The following is a 22,641-nucleotide window of genomic DNA, read 5'->3' on the forward strand; positions in this document are numbered from 1 at the left end:
CATTTGGTTCAATACTAAAATGAACTAATTTCTAATGAAAATTCAAAAAAAAAAAAAAAAAAAAAAACATATTTCCAATTTCACATTCATAACCACTCTTTCTTCATACTTGTTATCTTCTTTTTTTTTTTTTTTTTTTTTGAAAAAGAAAATTACAAGAAAAGGCTAGTAGGTGATGATGAGGTAAAATGCTGATTCAATTATTACAGAAAGATGAGTAATAATATTACCCAAAAAAAGTGAAAAAAAAAAAAGCAAACCCTTTTTAGATTAAATGATAAAAATGCTTAAATTAATAATAATTTTTTTTTTTATTATATTTCATTAGATTATTAAAAATTCATAGAAACAAAAAGTTGGGTTCTTTGAAAAATCAAAATTCAAGAAGGTATATTTTATATTTTCTTGTTTTAATAAGGAAGCGCGTGAAACAAGGCAACAATCACAATCAGTGAAGGAAAGAGAAGAAAACCAAACTAAAGCAAAGGAGGCAACCCGGGAGGAGCCAACAGGAACAGGTTCTCTCTCTCTCTCTTGATTTATTCTTGTACAAAAATTTTTGTTGACTATTTAAAGCCATCTTTGACCTGCTTACCCCTTATACTTACATTCTTATTCAACAAAACCTCCCTCTAATCTTCCCTTGTAAGCCTCTCTCTGTTCTTGGTTCAAGAGCAGCACCAAAACCCAGAAGTCAGAATTGCCATTACTGTTTCAAAAAGCTCAAACATTTATAGTTTTATACCCTCATTTTTTTTTTTTTTTTTTTATCCTTTATATAATCATTTTTATAACGTTTTAAAAGCTGCAACCACAAAAAGCTGCTCATGCAAGCTTAAAAATAAGCTTATCTTATCGAGATTGAAGCTTAATCCGTTGCTGGGTGTGAAGAGATATGGTGAGATACCAGCGTTCTCGTCAGCTAAAGAAAGGAGAACATGAAAATATTGGGGAAGATGAAGAAACACAGGCCTTGGTTTTTCTGTTTGCAAACTCTGGTTATAGTAAGAGAACAAGGCCGAAGCTTTTTACTCTTCTCTTTCTCTCTATTCTTTCTTGCGGCCTGGTTTTGGCTCCTCATCTCTTTGGCTCTTCTTCTTCTCTCTCTCTTTTATGTAAGCTTCTCTCTCTCTCCTGGGTTATTCTCTGTTTTGCCTCTCTCTCTGTTTTCCTTCGTTTTTTTTTTCTTTTACTCTTTCTGTTTCTGGGGATGATTTTGTTTGGCTTGGTTTCTGTCTTGCTGATTTTTTGTGGGTCTTGCAGATTCCTTTGGCAGAGGAAGTGAAAGATTTGTTTTGGATGCAGACATGAATTCTCCGCCATGTTCTTCCATCTCTAATGGTGAGTACTTCTGTTTCTCTTTTTAGTATAAAGCTTCATGCTTTAAGCGAACCATCATACTTTTGCATTCATGATGAATATGATTATAAAAGCTTTAAGCTTCAATCAAAACATTCACTGAACTCTTATTAGACCAGATTGAATCACAGATATGTAATCATTAATCTTCAAAAATTTGTCTGAAACTTGAATTTTCCTTTCTGGGTTGGATTCAGGAACTATATGCTGTGACAGGAGTGCTTTCCGCACAGATGTTTGTATAATGAAAGGTGATGTGAGAACACATTCTGCTTCTTCTTCAATCTTCCTTTACAGCTCAAAAACCACCAAAAATGGCGGTCTCATCAACTACATTTCCGGTGTTGTTGAGGAAAGCAGCAAAGAGAAAGAAGACACTGAACTCCAGCACGAGAGGATCAAACCCTACACCCGGAAATGGGAGACAAGTGTGATGGACACCATTGATGAATTGGAGCTCATCAGGAAAAATGAGAACATGGGTATTGATCATCACTGTGATGTTTATCACGATGTTCCCGCCGTGTTCTTCTCTACCGGAGGATATACCGGCAATGTTTATCATGAATTCAACGATGGGATTCTACCACTGTATATAACCTCTCAGCATTTCAACAAGAAGGTTGTGTTCGTGATTCTTGAATACCATAATTGGTGGATCCTGAAGTATGGAGACATTCTTTCTCATTTATCATATTATCCTGCAATTGATTTCAATGGGGACAAGAGAACACATTGTTTTCCCGAAGCCATTGTTGGTCTCAGAATCCATGATGAACTCACCGTTGATCCTTCTCAAATGAAGGGGAACAACAAAAGCATTGTTGATTTCAGAAATCTTCTGGATAAAGCCTACCGACCGCGGATTCGAGGCTTGATTCAATCCGAGCTAAGAGAAGCTCAAGAGAATCTGAGAAAGAAACTTGCTTCTCCATCATTATCATCATCATCATCCTCTGTGCCAGTGGAATCCGAGACAAAAGCTCAAGTTTCCAAGAAACCAACTCTGGTTCTCTTGTCAAGAAATGGATCAAGAGCAATAATCAATGAGAATTCAATGGTGAAAATTGCAGAGGAAATTGGGTTTGCAGTTAAAGTCCTAAGGCCTGAGAGAACAACTGAACTTGCCAAGATTTACAGAGTACTTAACTCAAGCCATGTCATGGTTGGTGTCCATGGTGCAGCCATGACTCATTTCTTGTTTATGAAACCTGGCTGTGTGTTCATTCAAATAATTCCTCTAGGAACAGATTGGGCAGCAGAAACTTACTATGGGGAACCTGCAAAGAAACTTGGATTGAAGTATATAGGGTACCGTATTCTTGCTAGAGAGAGCTCATTGTATGACAAATATGACAAGAATGATCCTGTCCTTGCGGACCCTGAAAGTGTCAACAAGAAGGGATGGGAATACACAAAGAAGATTTATCTTGAGCACCAGAATGTGCGGCTGGATCTAAGAAGATTTCAGAAAAGGTTAATTCGTGCTTACGATTACTCGAACAATCGTTTTCACGTTAACTCGGCTCTATGATTATGATTGTTTGAACATTGTATGGACAGATGGATTTGATTTTGTATGTATTAACCAAAAAAAAGGGACTCAGAATTGTAAGAAGGAAAAAGGTGTCTTTGTAAACATTTTGTACATGTTTAGCAGAAAGAGGGAAGGCTCCTTTGGCTGAATAATAATAACACATGATTCTTATGGAGCAAGCTGTTTTGATGAGGATGGTTGTGGGATGTTATGATAAAAATTAAGCATGTAAATTTTTTTCACAAAAATAGTCTCCACGTTGTATCTTTCTTTTTTTTTAAAAAAAAAAAATTGATGTATGACATTTTAATTGTTGTAAATTTAAATTAATACTTTTAATTAATTTGTCCTCCCAAATAGATAGATACTTTTTACACATTATCTATGTGACAATTATATCATTAAAATATAATTATATGATTGTCATGTGAATTAAACTTATAAAGAATTCGAGAGAAAATCGAGTGAAATATATGTAATTGTTTAGGTTAGAAGAAGTGAGAGCAAAATTGGAAAAGTTCTTCAGATTTGAATTTTTCAAACCTGATAAAATTTTTTAATAAATTTTATTAATTCACATGATGATTACCATGCAATAATTACATATATAGAATTCTTTTACAGATAAATTTAATTAAACTGATTTAAAGGAAATTAAAAAGTTTAAAGTTAATCACTATTTTAGCAATTAAACCAATATATATATATATATATATATATTTATAGCGACTGCATGGGACCAAAGAAAAAAAAAACACTGTACTATTCACCCCCGAAACCCTATTTGCAAAATCAACCAGAATTGGCTCATTCTGGAATTTGGCCTTCCTGCATGGTAGATTAATTCATTTTTTCTGCTTCCATGGATTTTACAGGCATTTTCTTGATCATTCAGTTTATACCGATTACTAAAACTTGTATGCCTCCCAGTCAGTCAATCAACCTCCATGGATAAAAGAATAGCTAGGGGCTCACAAGGATGGATTTTACAGGCATTTTCTTGATCACTCAGTTTATATCGATTACCAAAACTTGTTTGCCTCTCAGTCAGTCAATCAACCTCCATGGTCAGCAAACAGTCCCTTGACATTCAAATGGATAAAAGAATAACTAGGCTCACAAGGATTCCCCACATCAAATTTTCAAAATGCATCAAGAAAAAATTTCTTTTACTTTAAAGTAAGAATATTTCTCCGACATGATCTACATATCAAAAAGAGCATAGAAGATGTTACACCATGAAAAGTTTTGAATGGGAGGGAAGCTCAATCTTTAACCGAATGACCTTCGAAGGTTTCCACCACCTACCATTCCTTTTCTCATAATATACAACAAGAATGTGTCAGCATGACTCTCTATTTTCTGATTTGTCATGAGTCATGACTGAAGAAAAAAAGTGTAGAACATCAAACCATGCAATCTCTCCAGTTAGCGCTCTACAGCCATTGCCTTGGTGTCTTTGTGGATGGATGAACAGGAGGTGTTCTGGACACTCCTCGATTCATTTAGACCTGAAAAGGCTAAAGCCAAAGGGATTTCTAATTCATTGCTAGATAAAAAAAAGAGCATGTCATGAACCAATTCTTGTCTCAGTATTGCCGCTGCTTACTGGAGTCAACTGGTTTGTCCCCTAGAGAAGATCGTCGACACCTATTTGGTGCTGATGCTTGAATACTAGTTAAGGACTGCCTCCTCAGTGACCTTGCATTGGCTGTAACAGGTGATGTTACCTCATTTATATTGTTTGCATCTTTAATGGGTGTCTGTGCTTCCACTGAATTTTTTTGGTTCCTGTATTACAGAGACATTTTGAGTTGAGACACTTTATATTTCAATCCATTCAGATATATTGTCTAGCAGTTGAAATGTTTGTATGCCTACCAACAATTTTACTACCAGGAAACTAATAGTAATAACATAAACTGTGGTCTCAATTGCTTACCTCTTCTCAGAGCCATTTATTAATTTTCCAATGTTTCTGAGGGATTTTCTTATTCCATATCCGTTTGTTGTTCGAGATTCATCTGGAACACTAAACTCGCTTTGCATGACAATCTGAACCTGATTTCTGGCAACTACTTTTGGCTCGGGTGATTTTGGTAGTTGAAGATGTGGAATTTGTGTTCTTCCATCTTTTTTTACTGTTCTTTTTCTACAGGAACTTGTTGGACTTCGGGGAACTTGTAGATGATAAACATCCATGGTGAAACTGCCATTGCTGAAATGTCCAAATGGTTTTTTAATTGATCCTATTCCAGGTGACGTGGACTTACTCTCATCTTCAGACTTTTTAGTGTGAATGTTATCCTTGGTAGCAGCAGACCTTTGCCCTTCCAGACTCAATCTCCTTGTGCGAGTTACTATAGGAGTTCTCAATGCTCTCCTATCTTCAGGATTTATAACTTTCAAACTCTTTGCTGCACTACCATTCTCAATACTTAATCTTCGGACATGTGGAGGAGTTCTCTCGTTCATGGATATTGTTTTGTCACGTGGAGATCTTATTTCCTTGGTTTTACTATAGAGAACATTTTGTTCCTTATTTGCTAATGCCTTCTTCAGGCTTTCGACCTGAAAGATTAGAGAACAAGATCAGGTTATAAATTCATCATTCGACATTATGTACTTCTAACTATTAGATTGTAAAAGATTCCTTCTAACCCATGAAACCCTCCATTTTATTATAGAAAAACAAGCCCTCTAGATATTTGAAAGATTTACCTGTTCTTTAAGTTGGATAACTTCATTACTCTCCTTGTTCACGCGAGCAGCACCAAGTTCAACAGTTGAAACTCTCTGAGCAAACTTCAAGGTACTGATTGTTTCTCCAAAAGAATCTTCCTCAGGACTAAGATGTGCAAACATTAATGTTTTGGCATGTCCGCCTAAAAAATTTAGCATACAGAAATGAAAAATTGTAAATAAACTTTCTATTTATTGATTTTTTTTATAATATTTAATCTACAATATCTAAATATATATAAGAAAAAATTAGAGAAAGTTTTAACAAAAAACTAATACAAATTAACCCCATAAAAGAAAAAAATCTCCTATTTATAGAAGTCGACTATGATTCTTTTTATAGGGAGTTTTTCCTAAAAATATTAATATGTATAGAAATAAGACTTTTATAAGAAGTTGGATTCCTCTACTCCCCCTCAAGCTGGTTTTAAGATGTTGAACAAACCAAACTTGAACCTTAGTTCTTCGAAAGTTCTCTTAATTAGCCTTGGTGAAAATATCTGAGGTTTAATAATAAGAGTGAATATGTCACAAGAATCGTGCTAATAACTCTATTTCTTCTTTAATAAAGTGGTTCTCAATCTCCACATGTTTAGTTCGATCATGATAAATTGGATTTTTTGCCATGCTTACTATGCATTGATTATCACAAAATATTTTCATAGACTTTGAAGAGGGAATTCTCAATTCATTCAATACTCTGTGGGCACATTTTTTCACATATACCTATGTTAATGCTCTGAACTCAATCTCAACACTACTCCTTGATGCCAATAATTGCCACTTTTCTTGAAAGATCGTGGTTGAAAAACATAGTATGATCTGTTTAGCATCGATTATATCCAAACCTCTTAATTGCCTTAGAATTTTTTGAACTATGCTCTTAAAGATTGTTTGAGTCCATATCGGGATTTTTTAGAGTCTGTAGACCTTTCTGATAGTAGCTTTTAAAGTCTTATGGTATCTGTATATAAACTTATTTCTCTAGTTCTCCATTAAGAAAAATATTCTTCAGATCTAGTTGGAATAGTAGCTAATCCAGATTGGTAGCTAGAGACATTAGTATTTGGGTTATGTTAAGTTTTGCTACTAGTGCAAATATCTCCTGATAATCAATTCTAAACCTCTCATTGCTTAAGTGGATTTTTCGAACCATACTCTTAGAGATTGTTTAAGTCCATATAGAGACTTTTTTAGTATGCAATCCTTTCTATTAATTGTTTGACTTTTAAAGTCTATCGATATCTTCATATAGTCTTCTTCCTCCAATTCTCTATTAAGAAAAATATTCTTCACATCTAGTTGGAATAATGACCAGTCCAAATTGACAGCTAGAGACATTAGCATCCGAATTATGTTAAACTTTGTTATTGGTCCAAATGTATCCTGATAATCGATTCTTTAGGATTGAGTAAAGCATCTGGTTACTAATTGAGGTTTGAACCTGTTGATAAAACCATCAATATTATACTTGGTTGTGAACATCCATTTACAGTCGACTAGATGTTTACTAGGCGGTAATTCTATTATTTCCCAAATCTTATTCTTTTTTAAAGCTTGGATTTCTCCACAATTGTAGTTTCCGTTAAGGCACTTTTAGTGCTTCATAAATTATTCTTGGTATCTGTATTTTATCAATATTCCTAACAAATACTCAGTGAGTTTCTAAAAGACCTTTAGTTGAAACAAAATTATGAATTGCATGATCAATACATGCTCTTTTTTCTTTTCTTCCTTAAATCAATAGGCCTATCATCATACAGATTATCAATAGAGAGATATGAACTTGAATTACTTGAAATATTCAGTGATTTTGGATCTAGATCCGAATTAAATTTTATGACTCTGATAAGGTAATTATGACTCTTTCTATTTTTGGTTCTTGTTCCTTCTGATGTAGACCTGAAATTCAAATTTTTTAATATGATGAATAGGTTCAAGTACAAGTATTTGATATTGATTTATGTATTCTGAAAACTGAATAGGTATAGTTGGAGGATGATGAAGATATTCAATGGTAAAGTCCCAAGATTAGGATTCTTGCGTATTCTTTTCTCCTTAAATACCAATTTTATAATATGGTTGATTTCCATAAAATGTGACATCCATGTAATTATTGAACTTCCAGGTGACTAGTGAGGAATACTTAAATTCCTTTAGTTTGATGAATGCCAACAAAAATGCACTTTATTGATTTGTGGTCTAGTTTACTTATGTGATGATTATGTATGTGAATAAACGCTGAACAACTTAAAACTTTGATGGGAAGGGTAGATAGAAGTTGAGTGGTAGGAAAGAATTAGATCATAACTTGATAGGATGGTTGAAGCTCAAGGACTTGAGAAGACATTTCACTTAGAATAGCGTCTCCCAGAAAATTTTAGAACTTGAGTTGTGAACACGAAGGACTGTACAACTTCCAAAAGATGTCTATTCTTCCTTCCGACTATGATATTTTGTTGAGGAGTATCAACATATGAACTTTGATAAACAATCCCCTTTTTTCAAGATACATATCCAATTCTTTTCCAAAGTATGCTTTTGTATTGTCTAAAATTGGACCATGTAATTGAATTTTTTGAGAACATAGTGAACTTTTGATTTTTTTTTTCACGAGTAATAGCCATGTAATTCTTATATGATCATATACAAAAGATATAAACCATCTAATACCAGTAATATTACTGATTCTAGATGACTCCTAAACATCATTATGTACCATAACAAATAGTTTAGAGGCATTATAGGATAATGTGGGATATATAGTACGAGTATATCTTTATATTTTTATTTCTGAATAAAGAAGAAAATAATTATTAGAGATAACAAAGTTTTGGTGTTCAAATAAATAATGTCATAACATAATCGTATTAAAATTGTCGAAGTAAGTTGCACTGTTTTGAGTCTCAACATATACTAGATTATAGGAAGATTATAGGATTGTCTCCAAAAGATCCATTATTCTTGAAGAGAAAGAGCTTTGAGTATACTTTAGCATTGCCTGTTGTCTTCCTTAAATCCAAATCTTGAAATTCACATAATTTTGAGGAAAGTTAGCAATATAGTTATGATCTTGAGTAAATTTGCTTACTTATCGATAACAAGTTGCAATCTAAATTAGGTACGTGAAGTACTCTTTTTAAGGTTAACTTTTTTGAGATTGGGATATCACCTACTTCAACCACTCTTGAGTGAGATCCATTTACTATTTTTATGGTTAGATTCTCTTTCTATAAATTATATCCTTTGAATAATGTTTTATTTCCCACCATATGATCAGATGCCCTTGAGCTAATGATTCAAGTTTCTTGACTTCCTTTAATAGCATTAACAAGATTACAAGAATTACCTTTTTATGCTGTTGTCCCAAATCTTGTGTTGTAATTAATGGAATTTTAATATAAGAATTTTTTTGGATGACATCTATATGCTTTTTCTTAAATGAGCATGATTCCTTAATGGAGACACCTTCACCAATAGAGGCATGATTTTCCTTACTTCTTTTATCTGTAGGTGATTTTGTGGTATTCAAATAAACTAGTTTTCCATAAATTTTCCAGCAATTGTTTTGAGTATGACTTGATTTTCTACAATAATCACACCAAAGTCTTCCCTTTCTTTACCGTTGTCTGAGTTGGGATAAGGGCTTCCGACAACTCAGGAAGAATTATACTCAGTAGTAGGACCTGTAATTCCATCTTCCAATATTACTTTTTTTTCTACTTTCTTTTTTCCTTCGGAAAATACCTCATAAATACTGAATAATGATTTCATTTTGAGCATTATTCTCCAAATTTTTATTTAATCTCATGAGAAATTTGAAAATTCTTTTTCTTTCCAAAATTTCTCTATACCTCTTTGCATCATCTAAACAGCTCTATGCAAATTCCTCAAAAACATTGGTTGTTTGGGTTGGAATAAGGGCCCCAAACAACTAAGGCAGAGTTCTACTCAATAGTAAGATTTGTGAATCCATCTTCCAACATTACTTTTTTTTTTTGCTTTCTTCTCCCCTTTGGAAAATACCTAAAGGATACCAGGTAATAATTTCATTATCAGTATTCTTCCCCGGACTTCATTTAGATTTTTATTCAATTCCATAAGAAATTTGAAAATTCTTTTTCTTTTCAAAATTTTTTTGTACTGTTTTATATCATCTAAATAACTCCATGTAAGTTCTTCAAGTACATCGAGTTGTTGTTGGTGACAGATAAGTATACTGTAGTACTTGGTTTAAGGATAGATCTCCTTGTCACAGGTTATGGAGACTAGATTCAACACCAAAAATTTCTAATATGTTTTCTTTACTTGAGTAGAACTCTTTAACTACTTCACAAATTTCGTGCGTCGTTTTGTGCAATAAAAAATTCTCATCAATGTCATTTATCATAGAATTAATCAGTCACAACATGATCGAATTATTCTTAACCTTCTAATTCTGGAATTTTGGGTCTCGGTCTCAGTTTGGTGACTTCTCTTCTAAGGTATTCTTATCTTACTTCCGCATATAAACATCTTAGTCGATTAAGACTATTAATAGTTGCTTTCATTTAGTTTGTGATTGGTGATTAGAATTTGAGTGGTTTTCGATTCAGGTAGTTTGGTAGAAATAATTCTATTAGACCCGGATGTGGCTTCAGACAGGTTACTAATTCTTGCCGTGACCATTCTTTATGTAGTCATCGGCAAGAGAAAAAATTTTTTAAGGTTCAGAGATCCTGCTGTGATACCATGAAAAATTATAAATAAATTTTCTATTTTTAAATTTTTTTTTTAATGATACTTAATTTACAACATTTGGATATATAGAAAGTTAAAGAGAATTTAGTGAGAAAATGTTGATTTTTGGAGAAAAAATATTAATTTTATTTCTCATACCCTTTATACTGTTACATTTAAAATATTTATAGAATTTCTAACCTATTAATAAGAAAATTCTTAATTATATGAAATTATTATTCGCATAAAATTCTAATTATATAATACCAATTAATTAAATAATAAACTAAAATAGTGAAATAATAAACTATCATAGTCAACACCCTCCCTCAAGTTGGTGTTGCGATATCACACACGCTCAACTTGCAGACCAAATTGTTAACTGGAACCAGATTTGCGAAGCAGCAGCTTGGCTCGGGCTCAGCTTAAAAATGACTCGAGATTGCCTTAAAAACCGCTCAGTCTTGGCTCAAAATAGCTCAGTTCGGTTCACAATGGCTTGACTCGGTTCAAAATAGCTCGACTCGGCTCGGGTTAGATATAGTTGGGGTGGTGATGAGAGTATATCTAGATAAATGTGTACCAACTCACCATATTATGCCATTTTAGGGTTTGGAAAAAACTCTAAAATTATAACTTTAAAATAACTTTATTTGACTTTGATACTATATTGATTTTTGATTTTTTCTCACACCCTTTATGTTGTTATACCTAAGGTATTTTTAAAATTTCTAATCTATTGACAAGAGAATTTTTATTCTACTACAATTCTAATTATATGACATTATTATTTTCATAAAATTTCAATTATATAATATCAACTAATTAAATAATAAAGTAAAATAATGAAATAATAAACTATCATAGTCAACAGAAAATAAATACAAATTAGTCTCAAAAAGAAAAAAAACCTCCTACTTATGAAAGTTGATTATAATTCTTCTTTATTGGAAGATTTTCTAGAAAAAAATACTAATCTATATAAGAATTAAATTTTTACAGGAAGTAGGATTCCTACAATATATTATAAATTCTTTTCACAAAAGCCAAAGCCAACTAACTGACTTATGTGTTTAAAAGATATGTTTATCATTTCTTAAAAAATTTTCATTCTCTCACCCTTCACATTAGGCTACCTCAAAATTCAGCTATTATGTCTAATTTTTTGTAGTAATTATTGTGTCTAAATGATGTGGCATGATCTGATTGGTGAGAAATAATAAATCAGAAGCTGCTAAAATGAACTCATGCACATAATACCTAGTGCTTCCTGCAGGAGAAGTGTGAGTTTGCTGTTTCTGTAAGGAATGTGAGAATTCTTCTGTGACAAAGCTGTGATTACATCTCCTAGACAAGAAAGTGACTTGTTGATATATTGTGCCTCCTTGAGACGGTCGCCTGTAACTTTTGATTTATCAACTCTTTCACTTCCTGCAAGGTCTACCAAGTGCAGGCAGCTGCGCTGAATGCCGCCGGATGCATCTTTGCCATGCACATGAACAGTCAGGATGCTGCAGATTATGATTAACCATCCTAGCACTATTAGTTTATATTTCATTTTATCAATTAGTTTGTTTTAATACAGCCAAGAAAGTGGGAAAATCAAGAGTGTAATGTAAGAAAGTAATAATTGTACGGAAGCTCCTGAAGATGAACCTGTGAGAACGACTACTGCGACTGTTGATTGCAGTGGAACTGACAACACGATTTACCTCACCAAGCTTCATCAGGTTGAGAACATCGACTGTAGAGTTGACAGAATGCATTGTAGCATCTGGGAGATTCATGCCACTCTCACTAGTACAACTCCGGATCTCCAACTTGTGCATGGGTTAAGAAAACGAAATATTTGGATATAGAAAAAAACCAGAGGTAAAAATCTTTTTCCAACAAAATACGTCTATATGATTATAAAAAGAACCATGCGTAAGGATATCTAGTGGTTGATGAATCCTCTGCAAGAAGGTCTCGTACTTGCTCGTTATATATTTCCACCATTTGAACATGAATTATGTACTTTATAATGTCCTCCCTTTCTTTGGATATTAGGAATAGATCTTCAAGAGCTTGATAATTAATCCCCGTATGATTAGTGGATCCATCTGATGGACCACTCTGCAATGAAAAGGATCACATATATCAGGTAGGAAAATATTAACGGTATTTTCAACTTATCACCCTCGAGCTATATGGTGTAGGTTGTGCTACCAAGACTAATCAATTCTTCAAATAAACATATCACATCAATTAAAAAGAATTAAAAGTTGTATAGAACTTGATATGTTGAAATAGATGTTCACGGTTCTTACCATGGTATATGTTTTCCCCGATCCTGTTTGACCATAGGCAAATATACATACATTATACCCATCCATCACTGACCTAATTAAAGGCTGAATATCCAGAAATACCTCCTCTGAAAAAAAAAAAAGGAAAGCACAACGAGAATAAGGCAAAAAGAAAAGACAATTAGATTTACATCCAAATCATAGCCTTCTACATCTAGATAACACATTCTTCACCTTGAGTTGAAGTAGGACCAAACACACGATTAAACTGAAAAACTTTCCTTCCATCCTTTTGAGGTTTTGACGGATCAAAAATTACTATAGAACCATCCTCTCCAATAAAATCTACCACATTTTTTCGTTCAGCAGTGAAGGTGGGCCTAACTCTGCAGTAAACTCTGATACTTCCTGAAGGGGATTTTTACGACGTGATTATCTAATGGCAATAATCTGATGGAACACTGAGATTTAGACATAAACTTTGTAAATGCTTTTACCTTTCAAATCCTGGACCATGTTGTATAATTTCCTATTCTCTTTTAGTACTTTGTGATACCCAAGAGCAGCAGTAGACATCTCCTGCACCTGGTTTCCTGGAAAAAAGCAAAATATATCATCCAAGAAAACTACTTCCCCCTGAATATTGAAGAACCTACAATGCTCATGCAAAAACAGGTTGTCAACATTAAAAAGTAACTTGTCATAATTCATCTAAGAAGAGTGTGGTGGAAGAACTTCAGGAGGTCATGCTTTCAGTTATAAACTGGTAGAAAGACAGACTTGAAATAGTACTAAGATAGGTACCAAAAGAGAGAATATGAGTAAAACATGAAACTGTCTTATATATTCTTCGCCATTACTAATGCATAGTTCAAAATTTATGAGAAGTAAAAGACAAATTCCTAGGAGAAATTTCAGTGCCAAAACAAAACAAAACGCATCCTGGAACAAAAAGAATGGATTCTTTAATAAGGGAATGAAGAATGACTTAGTTTCGCTACTTGGGCTTGTTGACTGAGACAAGTTTTTTTTTGGCTAAAAAAGAGTTGCACCAATTATAGGCTCTTTTGGACTGAAAATTACCTATTTCTCCCCAAAATCTTTGCAACTGGCACTGCAAGTCTTGGAATTCTCTCTTTGTTGTTGATAATAGCTCCTTGAGATCCTGAAAAAAGTAAATGATGGAAATTGAAATTTATATGAAAATCCCATGATAGACAAATAAGTAGTTAAATTTGAGATTAATATCATAACAGAAGAATAACATATCCATAAGAGCATAAGTTCAGTGAAGGCAATTGGAAAATTAATAGATGCTAATTGAATTCATATTCTTCAGTTACATGTGCCAGCATATAAGAAAAGAAAGTCATCTTGAAAAAATCTTGTTTGATAGAGATTGCTGTGTATGTCATGATAAAGAGATTACTCTTGCAACATCCAAAATTATAAATAGGTGTCGCAACAAGTAGATCCTTACATGCAGAAGCACAACAAATACTTACCAGAAGTTCTCTTTCTTGTACTTGCAACAATCGCTTGTGGTTGCATGCACCCTTCATCAAGCTAGCTTTCTGGCACTGTAAAACAATGAATCTTTTCATCATAAGTTCATGAGAAAAACACTTTTCACACCATTATATTATTGCAAACAATTGATACCGAGCATGAAGTTCCATACGAATATTTTCTTGAACTTTACAAGATAAAAACACATGGTTTACTTATTTATTTATTTATTTTTTCTTTTGAGGGGAGGCAAAACAAATGTATCCTGGTCTGATCTTTCAAGATGTAGAAACTGCATTAGTAATTCTGATTTCCAATTAGAGCATTGTATGCATAAAAAAAAGACCGTAGAGGGATTTGGAAAGAAAAATAAACCTGAGAATTTCCACGAATAGTTATTTCCTCTAGAGGTGTAGGTGTTGAATAGGCAGATGAGATACTTCTTTCATCCGGAAAATCTTCAATTTTTGATTTAAGCTGTATCAGACATCAAACTCATTTCTTATGTCAAAAGCTTGAAAAGTATTGGCAAGATAAAGCTTCCAACTACTATATTCTAAAATCCCAAAATTTATATTCAGCTACTATATTATTTTGCTTCATATTGTTATCTTTGTTCGGACATGCCACATAAGGTTGAGCATCCTGAACTTATATCTAAGTGTGTAAAGTGAATAGTTGCATATCCAACAAAGCCAATGTTCATTTATGGCTCTCCACGGAACAGTTAGTTATAGATATCATAATTTGAGAAATGCTTTATATGCCAATGCCTGAGATGCATGATAATCATTTCCACAACCGAAATTCAAATTGCAGGACTCTTTGTATGAAAGAAGTTCTGATAGATGACAATGAGTGCACTGAGATTGTCATTAGGAAGGAGTTCCCTTCTACTGTCTATAATACGTTGGGAAAGCTATGGAACGAGTCACCTGTTTCAGAAAATGTATGCAATGTTTAATTCTTGAATTAATCAAATCAGACTCACATCTGGGAAGTCAGATAGAAGGTTTTCGTTCATGAAATTTGAAATGATTTTCTTGATTAACTTCACTGAATCCTGTAGCAAAACAAACTAAATCAGAAAGAAAAAAATAAATCTAATCTAGCTGCTGGTCATGCAGTATATGTCAATAGAAGTAACATCTGTAGCAAGACATCTGAACATTACCGGGTTCCTTTTCCGAAGTGAAACCAAGAGATTATCATTAATGTTTTCCTTTGTGTCAATCATGTGATCAAGGAGAACCTTGACAATCGCATCTACAAAATCCAGTGCACAGTAAGAGATAAGTAAGCTACAGAATGAAGGTAAAAACGAACCTTATAGAAACCATAACACTTATAAGCTAGGAACCAAACAATTCCCACATATTATCAATATGATAAATAATTGCCTCTTCAACAGATTATAACATCAAATGTCTACATTGTTAAGCAAAACAATGGGTACATCTTTATTTAAACAGAAATAAGATTCCATTATAGGATGTCATCAAGTAATTAGAATGGAAAATGTAACTCGGTATATGAAATCGATGCACAGTAAGTAAATTTCATAAGTTTCTGAAGTTCACCTTCGACAGGTTGTTTATCACAGACAGCAGACATGTTTAAACGCCTACAAGAGTCTGTACCCCTTAGCAAGTTGGTCCTACTGGCAGAATGCAGAACCATAGGAGATCTTACATTCCTGTAAGATTTCCCAGTGTTTGTCTGCTTCAATTCGTGGTATGACTTAAGGCCTAATATGCAATCCACAACCTTGCCAACTGACCCTGCCTCCCAAGTGTCCTGAGATTATTATAGACCATCAATTCACTCAGTCATAGATGATCATTCAAAATGGAAGCTAGTTACAAGTCCATACATAACTAATACACAGTCTATCAAACAATTTACCCTTTCAAGATCAGAAGCTTCAAAAGCCGGAAGTCTCAACTCTTCCACAGCCACAAGAAAATTTCTGACATTTTCGAAGTATTGATAGGCAGGAGGAGGTTGGAATTCTCGAACAAGGGATTGCACATGTAGATTATTCTCAACAACCTTATTCAAATTTGAACCAGTCAGAAAATGTGAACCAAAATAAACCCCAATCAAAATCCATAATGACGCTTTCTAGCCTAATAAGAAGCCTGGTGTTAAACAGCAGAGCATGTAAAGAAATCAATTCCAGAATTTGATTTCTTGCGTCGGTTTTCTCATAAAAAATTACAAAAAGAAGTGCATGAAATCATGAATTGCTGATGGAAATATAACAGTAGTACCTTTGGAACTGCACCTGGATGGATCTTGTTAATGGCATTGCATAGTACCAGACCATTTCTCAAGCAAGAAATGAACTCTCTTTCCGATGGCTGACTCAGTATGCCGAGTGGACCCACCATGCTTTCGAGCCACTCTGCGGCTTGGAATCGCCGTATAGCTGCAGAGTCAACACACACGCCGAATGAATTCTTTCACATATTATTGAAAGCTGAAGACAATCTATGCTTGTCTTCCGTTTGATTTTGGAGAAAATACAGAGAGAATACTACAGTAATATTTCCTTATATTGTTCAACCTTTTCTTTCATTTTCTCTGCAGCCAAACGGAGAAAATTGCCCCTGCACTACATATACGTATCTGCCTATCTATCTATATATACATATACAGACACGGAGAGGAATTAGGAGAAAGGAGAACTCTAACCTGCTTCCTCCGCTTTTCTTGAAGCCAAATTGAGGTCATGAAACTCACTTCCCGAACTCTCCTCCATTATTAACCCACTCGTGTTCATCCTCCTAACCAACAAAAAATAATTCAAAATCCCAAGAAACAATGACACGCAAAATCCAGAAAGCAACAAGAGGCTATTTTAGAGAGAGAGAATAAGAGAGTTGTAGAGAAAGAAAGTGAACCTCAGCAAACTCTCCTGATCCTTTCTTTCTTCTTCTGTTTTTACAGTTGAAATTTGGAACCAGAAATGGTGGGTTCTTGATACTGTGTATCCGAATTTGCGATTTTCTTTTATTTCTATTAAGCCTTTTGGTTCGGTGTTTGGCACGGATCCGCAGCTGAGGCTAACAATTTGTAACGTTACACTGGTAAATGTTTGAATTCAAATCTGTAAGATATGGATACACGTGGCTTTGGGGGTTCCGGTGGAAATCGATCTAGACCGTCGATCTTGTCATGTGGGCTTCAAATAAACGGTTGATATCCGTCCAAAACAAAAGAGCCCTAAATGGTATGGGCTAACATTGGGTTTGTCACTTGACTTGGGGCTCTCGTACTTTTTTTTGGGCTTCCATTTTGATATTTATACTGGTTGGACGTTGACATCCACGCGCATCTCGACGTCCACGCGCACGAGATGCGCGTGGGTCTTTATTTTCTATTAAAATATAAATTTATTGATAAATTACCATTAGTATTTATTATGAAAGTAATTATGTTTCCTTAATTTATTCGTATTCAAAATATCAGTTTATATGGCAATTAATCAAGATCTTACCTTTCTTTTTTTAATTAATTACTACTTACATTTTTCTTTTCATGTTGGTTTTTATTTTGTACTTGTAATTTTCTATTTTTTAATAAATATCAATCTATATTATAGTTTTATTCAATTCATAAAGTATAATAGTTTATTCGATAGAATTATTATTAATTTATACATTTGATGCATAATTAAATTAATCTTATTCATATCTTCAAATTTTTTTTCTTTAAATATTGATATCTCTAATTCTATAATCATAAATTTTATATGCCCACATTGCAAATAAAGACTATAAAGGATCAAATTTAAATTGGATATTAAAATCGACTTAGAATTTTACTTTTTTTTTTTGGTTTAAATCTATATTGTATTTGTGTGGCATTCCTATTAACCAAACTCATGATAGATATATTTAAGTTATGTTTAAAATAACCTCATAATTTATATAACATGACATACAAAATTTATTGTAATTTTATTGTAATGAAATGGTGGTAGGGCTATCTTTTATGCGTTCATTCCCATTCTTTCTAGCACTTCAAATAGTCCTATGAATCGTGGACTCAACTTTTCATTCCTTCCAAACCTTAAGAGGCCCTTCATTTGTGAGACTTTTACAAATACATGTTCACCCACTTCATACATTATGTCCTTCATCCGATATCTGTGTAATTCTTTTGTCTACATTGAGTCGTCTATAGATTTCTCCTTACCATAGTTATTTTTGATGTAATTGCTTCTACTAATTTTGGGCCGAGTATTTTTCTCTCCTTTACTTCATTCCAGCATACAGACGATCTGCAAGGTTGATCATAGAATGCCTCATAGGGGGTCATTTTAATACTGGTTTTGTAGCTATTATATAAGCAAATTTTATTAGTGGTAAGTGTTCATCCCAATTTTTCTCAAATTCCATAACACAAGCCCATAACATGTCTTTCAATGTTTGAATAGTTCGTTCGGTCTGCCCATATGTTTGTGGGTGAAAAACTATACTCAAATTTAACTGCATTCCCATTGCTTGCTAAAATTTTTCTAGAATCGAGAAGTAAACCTGAGATCTTTGTCGAACACTATTCAGACAGGTATTCCATGAAGTCTTATAATTTCTTTAATGTATAAACGGACCAACTTGTCCAACGGGTCTGTAATCTTCATAGGTAGGAAGTGTGCCTACTTAGTCAATTGATCTTACGATGACCCAAATTGTATCAAGGTTCAATCGGGTCTTTAGTAGACCCACCAAAAAATTCATAGAGACGTGTTCCCATTTTCATTCTGGTATTGGTAAAGATTGTAGTAATCCACTAGGTCTTTAGTGTTCAACTTTTACCCATTGACACGTGAGACATCGGGACAAATTCTGCTATATCTCACTTCATTCTCCTCCCCCCCTCCCCCCAATATTGTTTCTACAGATTTTGGTATATTTTTGTATTGCTTGGATGTATAGTAAATTTTGAGTGATGGGTTTTTGCTAAGATTTTCCTCTTCAGTTCACTGTTATCTAGTACACATACTCTACCCCGGAACCTGAGTATACCGATGCTCTTATAGTTCGAAGTCCGATATAACATGTGATTCCATTTTCCTTTTAATTGTTGGCAACATGGGGTCTTTAATTTGTCCTTCTCTAACCCATTGAATTAAGACTGGTTGGACTCTGAGATAGGTTAAATACATTCCCCGGCTCCATTCTTTGATTTCCAAATCATGCATTGCCCCTTGTAATTGTCATTCTAAGACCATCATGTGTGCTAAAGACCCCATGTTTTTCCTACTGAGTGCATTTGCCACAACATTCCTTTTTCCCATATGGTACTGGATCTTGCAATTGAAATATTTCAATAAGTCCATCCACCTCCTTTGTCGCATATTGAGTTCTTTTTATAAAGTCAAATACTGCAACCTTTTGTGCTCTGTGTAGATTTCAAAGGTTTCACCATAGAGGTAGTGTTGTCGTAACTTAAGAGCAAACACTACTGTTGCTAATTTCAAATCGTCTGTCGGGTAGTTTCTTTCATGATTTTTTAATTGTCTTGATCCATAGGCAATTACTTTTCCATGCTGCATCAATACACACCCTAGGCCTTGTGGTATACTGTGTACCTCCTAAATTATCTGGAATGACTAAAATGGGCATGGTGGTGAGTCAGTGTTTGAGTTATTTGAAACTCTCCTCACAACTGTGATCCCATTCAAATTTCACATTCTTCTTGGTGAGTCGTGTAAGGGGAGCGACGATACTCAAAAATCTCTTTACAAAACGACGGTAGTATCCTGCCAACCCTAAGAAACTTCTGATCTCCGCCACTGTAATTGGCTTCTTCCACTAAAGTATTGCTTCAATCTTCAATGGATCCATTGAGATACCCTTGTCTGACACTATATGTCCCAAGAATGTAATTTGTTTCAACCAAAATTCATATTTACTTAGTTTGGCATAGAGTCTGGCCTTTCAGAGTATCTCTAACACACAAGTTAAATGTTTTACATGTTCCCCTCTACTTCTAGAGTATATGAGGATGTCATCTATAAAAACAATGATGTAACGGTCCAAAAATGGCTTAAGTACTCTGTTCATTAGGTACATGAAGGCTGCTGGTGCATTGGTGATGCCCAGAGTATAGATTTATCTTCAAAAACACCTGCGCTCCCTGCAACTGGTCAAAGAAGTCATCAATTTGTGAGAGTGGGTATTTGTTTTTTATGGTTACCTGGTTAAGGCCTCGATAGTCTATACACAAGCGCATTGTTCCATCATTCTTCTTCACAAACAACACTGGAGCCCCCCAGGTGACACGCTGGGTCGGATGAACTTCGTATCTAGTAGTTCTTGTAGTTGTTTCCTAAGTTTTTCAAGTTCGATCCTTTCCGTACGATAGGGAGCTTTAGAGATCGATTGTGTTCTTGGGGATAATTCAATAGAGAATCCACTTCTCTCTTTGGTGGTAGTTCGAGAAGATCCTCCAGAAATACATCCAGGAAGTTCCTAACTATTAGTATTTGTTAAAGTGCGACTTTCATATCCACATTCCCTAAAATCAAACATAGTAGTCGTATTTATATAAGTATTGTTACAGGTTCTTACATAATTGACAAGATTTTGTCAACTTAAAGTTTTCAATTACTCTAATCCGCACGTCGTTATCCCTTCATACTAACCCCTAACCCTTCCTTTAATCTTCTCATTTCTACTTGTAGGGGGATTATATACTCATGGATTTGAAAATTTTCACATATTTATTTAAAAACAAATTTCTTCATTATAAATTTTGAATACAACTCTTTTTTCAAAATAATCTATGTGAGCATGATGTGCTGTCAACCAGTCCATCCATAATATTACATCGAAATATTCTGTCTAGTAAGATTAAATTTCCTCTATTCTCTACCTTCCACTTCAACTGCATATGTTTTGTACATTATATTGGTATACATTATGCCATTAGTTGGAGTACTCACTCCTACGACACATTCTAACGGAACCGGTTCGACTTCTAAGTGCAATGCAAATGTATGCGAAATAAATGAATGTGAAGAACACGTATCAATCAACACTCTAGCAAGTAGATTGAAAATAAAAATCGTACCTTGTATCACATTGGGGTTTGTTTTCACCTATTGGGTTATGAGTGCGAATACCCTGTTTAGTATCATTGGCCTGATTTGCTCCTTGTGTTCTGGGCAATCACGAACTAAGTGTTGTGTAGTCCCATATCTAAAGCAACCTCAACTGAAAACTCTGCACGGTTGATCACCATGGCTCCTTCCACAACAGGGGCAGTCTCGCACTTTTATTGTCACCGCGACCTTTTGGGTTAGAATTGATACCATTCTCTATCTTTTATCTGGTTGACTTGTCTCTGGCAACTGCCTCCTATAAGTGGAGAACCCCTTGGAGTTTTTTGTGTTTTCTTTCCATAGTGCTTCCACTAACTCAACTTTTTATAATACTGCATGATAGAATGGCAAGGCAAACACTGCTACCTGATGATACAATTTTGGTTTCAGTCCTTTCTCAAACCTTATGGCCTCTTTCAACTCATTTAACATTACTTCCCATGCAAACCTCCTTAACTCTACAAACTTTTCCGCATACTTAGCCACTGATATTCTACCCTAGTGGAGGTTTGCGAATTCTGCTTCCTTGCCTTGTTTAATGAAGTCCAAAAAATATTTCGCATTAAATGCTTCCAAGGTCTCCCATGTGATGGGAGGGGCTAGTGCTCCCTTCCTCAAGTTCCACAATCATTTCACTACTCCCTTGAACATGAAGGTTGCAAGTTGCACCTTTTGTTCTGAAGTGACCTCCATTACTCCAAAAAAAATTTATGTTTCCTTAAGCCAGTCCTTTGCTACCATAAGATCTGCATCGTCTGCGAACGTAGGAGGGTTCAACCTCTTGAACTTTTCAATGTTGCTAGTATCCATTCCCCCATTCTGGTGTAGAGGTTTAGACCTCATCTCTCTCTCCTTAACCACTGCAGCCAAATTCTCCACTGTCCAGCACAACCTGTTGAAGTCCTCCTGACTAGCATTCTGCTGGTTAATGTATGGTGTTTGTGGAGCTGGTTTGAGTACAGGTGTCGCAGGGGGTGGTGCATGATGGAATGGATGAGGCCCTTGAAAGGCTGGAAGAGATACCTGATAAAATGAGGGTGGCCACTAGTGAATTACAATTAGTGGTTGTGGGATAGGTGGGGTAAGAGTTGTTTCCCCCTTGGGTTATCCCCTTCCTTTTTTCATTCTCTCTCCCTTGATATTACAAGATGGTTATGTGTATGTCTCTAGCGTCATTACATTTAATATTATTTAATTATTTATTGTTTTGTTATAACGCTGGCAGAATATTGTAGGACTCACTGGTTTGATACCAATTGTAAAAACCCAACTAGCTAGTCATACAGGTATGTTAAGGTGAGTTCTATTAGTATGCATATGTAAAATTAACATAGTCATAATAACATTCCTGGGCACTTACAATCATGGCTAAT

General features: G+C 34.4%; 2 protein-coding genes across 3 annotated transcripts; one reads left to right on the forward strand and one right to left on the reverse strand.

Moving 5' to 3' along the window:
- The first annotated feature begins 402 nt into the window (after positions 1-402).
- On the forward strand, positions 403-3,071 carry LOC110825902 (Glycosyltransferase family 61 protein). 2 transcript variants are annotated; one of them, XM_022056442.2, is made up of 3 exons: positions 403-518; positions 1,264-1,341; positions 1,557-3,071. In XM_022056442.2, exons 2-3 carry the CDS (start codon positions 1,308-1,310, stop codon positions 2,891-2,893), a joined length of 1,371 nt encoding a protein of 456 aa, XP_021912134.1. In that variant the 5' UTR covers positions 403-518; positions 1,264-1,307; the 3' UTR covers positions 2,894-3,071. The 2 variants fall into 2 exon arrangements, with proteins under 2 accessions (XP_021912134.1, XP_021912133.1); XM_022056441.2 differs by lacking the exon at positions 403-518 and adding an exon at positions 553-1,115.
- A 973-nt stretch (positions 3,072-4,044) lies between these two features.
- Positions 4,045-17,218, reverse strand: LOC110825903 (P-loop nucleoside triphosphate hydrolases superfamily protein with CH (Calponin Homology) domain-containing protein). The gene is made up of 20 exons (XM_088208885.1): positions 17,061-17,218; positions 16,852-16,943; positions 16,428-16,585; positions 16,060-16,206; positions 15,735-15,951; positions 15,329-15,420; positions 15,146-15,217; positions 14,530-14,631; positions 14,151-14,225; positions 13,729-13,810; positions 13,143-13,238; positions 12,880-13,053; positions 12,667-12,773; positions 12,284-12,472; positions 12,014-12,177; positions 11,618-11,868; positions 5,618-5,781; positions 4,839-5,467; positions 4,506-4,687; positions 4,045-4,416 (listed from the first exon to the last, which is right to left on the reverse strand). The coding sequence occupies exons 2-20, from the start codon at positions 16,937-16,939 to the stop codon at positions 4,325-4,327; spliced, it is 3,081 nt and encodes a 1,026-aa protein (XP_088065011.1). The 5' UTR covers positions 16,940-16,943; positions 17,061-17,218; the 3' UTR covers positions 4,045-4,324.
- Between the last annotated feature and the right edge of the window lie 5,423 nt (positions 17,219-22,641).

This window comes from Carica papaya, chromosome 8 (genome assembly GCF_054855325.1).
Source record: "Carica papaya isolate Zhongbai chromosome 8, ASM5485532v1, whole genome shotgun sequence".
Lineage (NCBI taxonomy): Eukaryota > Viridiplantae > Streptophyta > Magnoliopsida > Brassicales > Caricaceae > Carica > Carica papaya.

Bases quoted from the DNA above. Each gene is read 5' to 3' on its own strand.
- LOC110825902 (XM_022056441.2), top strand. From the start codon at position 896: ATGGTGAGATACCAGCGTTCTCGTCAGCTAAAGAAAGGAGAACATGAA. The intron at 1,116-1,263 runs GTAAGCTTCTCT...TGGGTCTTGCAG, and splicing joins TTCTTCTCTCTCTCTTTTAT to ATTCCTTTGGCAGAGGAAGT. The intron at 1,342-1,556 runs GTGAGTACTTCT...GGTTGGATTCAG, and splicing joins ATGTTCTTCCATCTCTAATG to GAACTATATGCTGTGACAGG.
- LOC110825903 (XM_088208885.1), bottom strand. From the start codon at position 16,939: ATGAACACGAGTGGGTTAATAATGGAGGAGAGTTCGGGAAGTGAGTTT. The intron at 13,054-13,142 runs GTAAAAGCATTT...AATCCCCTTCAG, and splicing joins CATGGTCCAGGATTTGAAAG to GAAGTATCAGAGTTTACTGC. The intron at 4,688-4,838 runs GTAAGCAATTGA...TCTGTAATACAG, and splicing joins ATAAATGGCTCTGAGAAGAG to GAACCAAAAAAATTCAGTGG.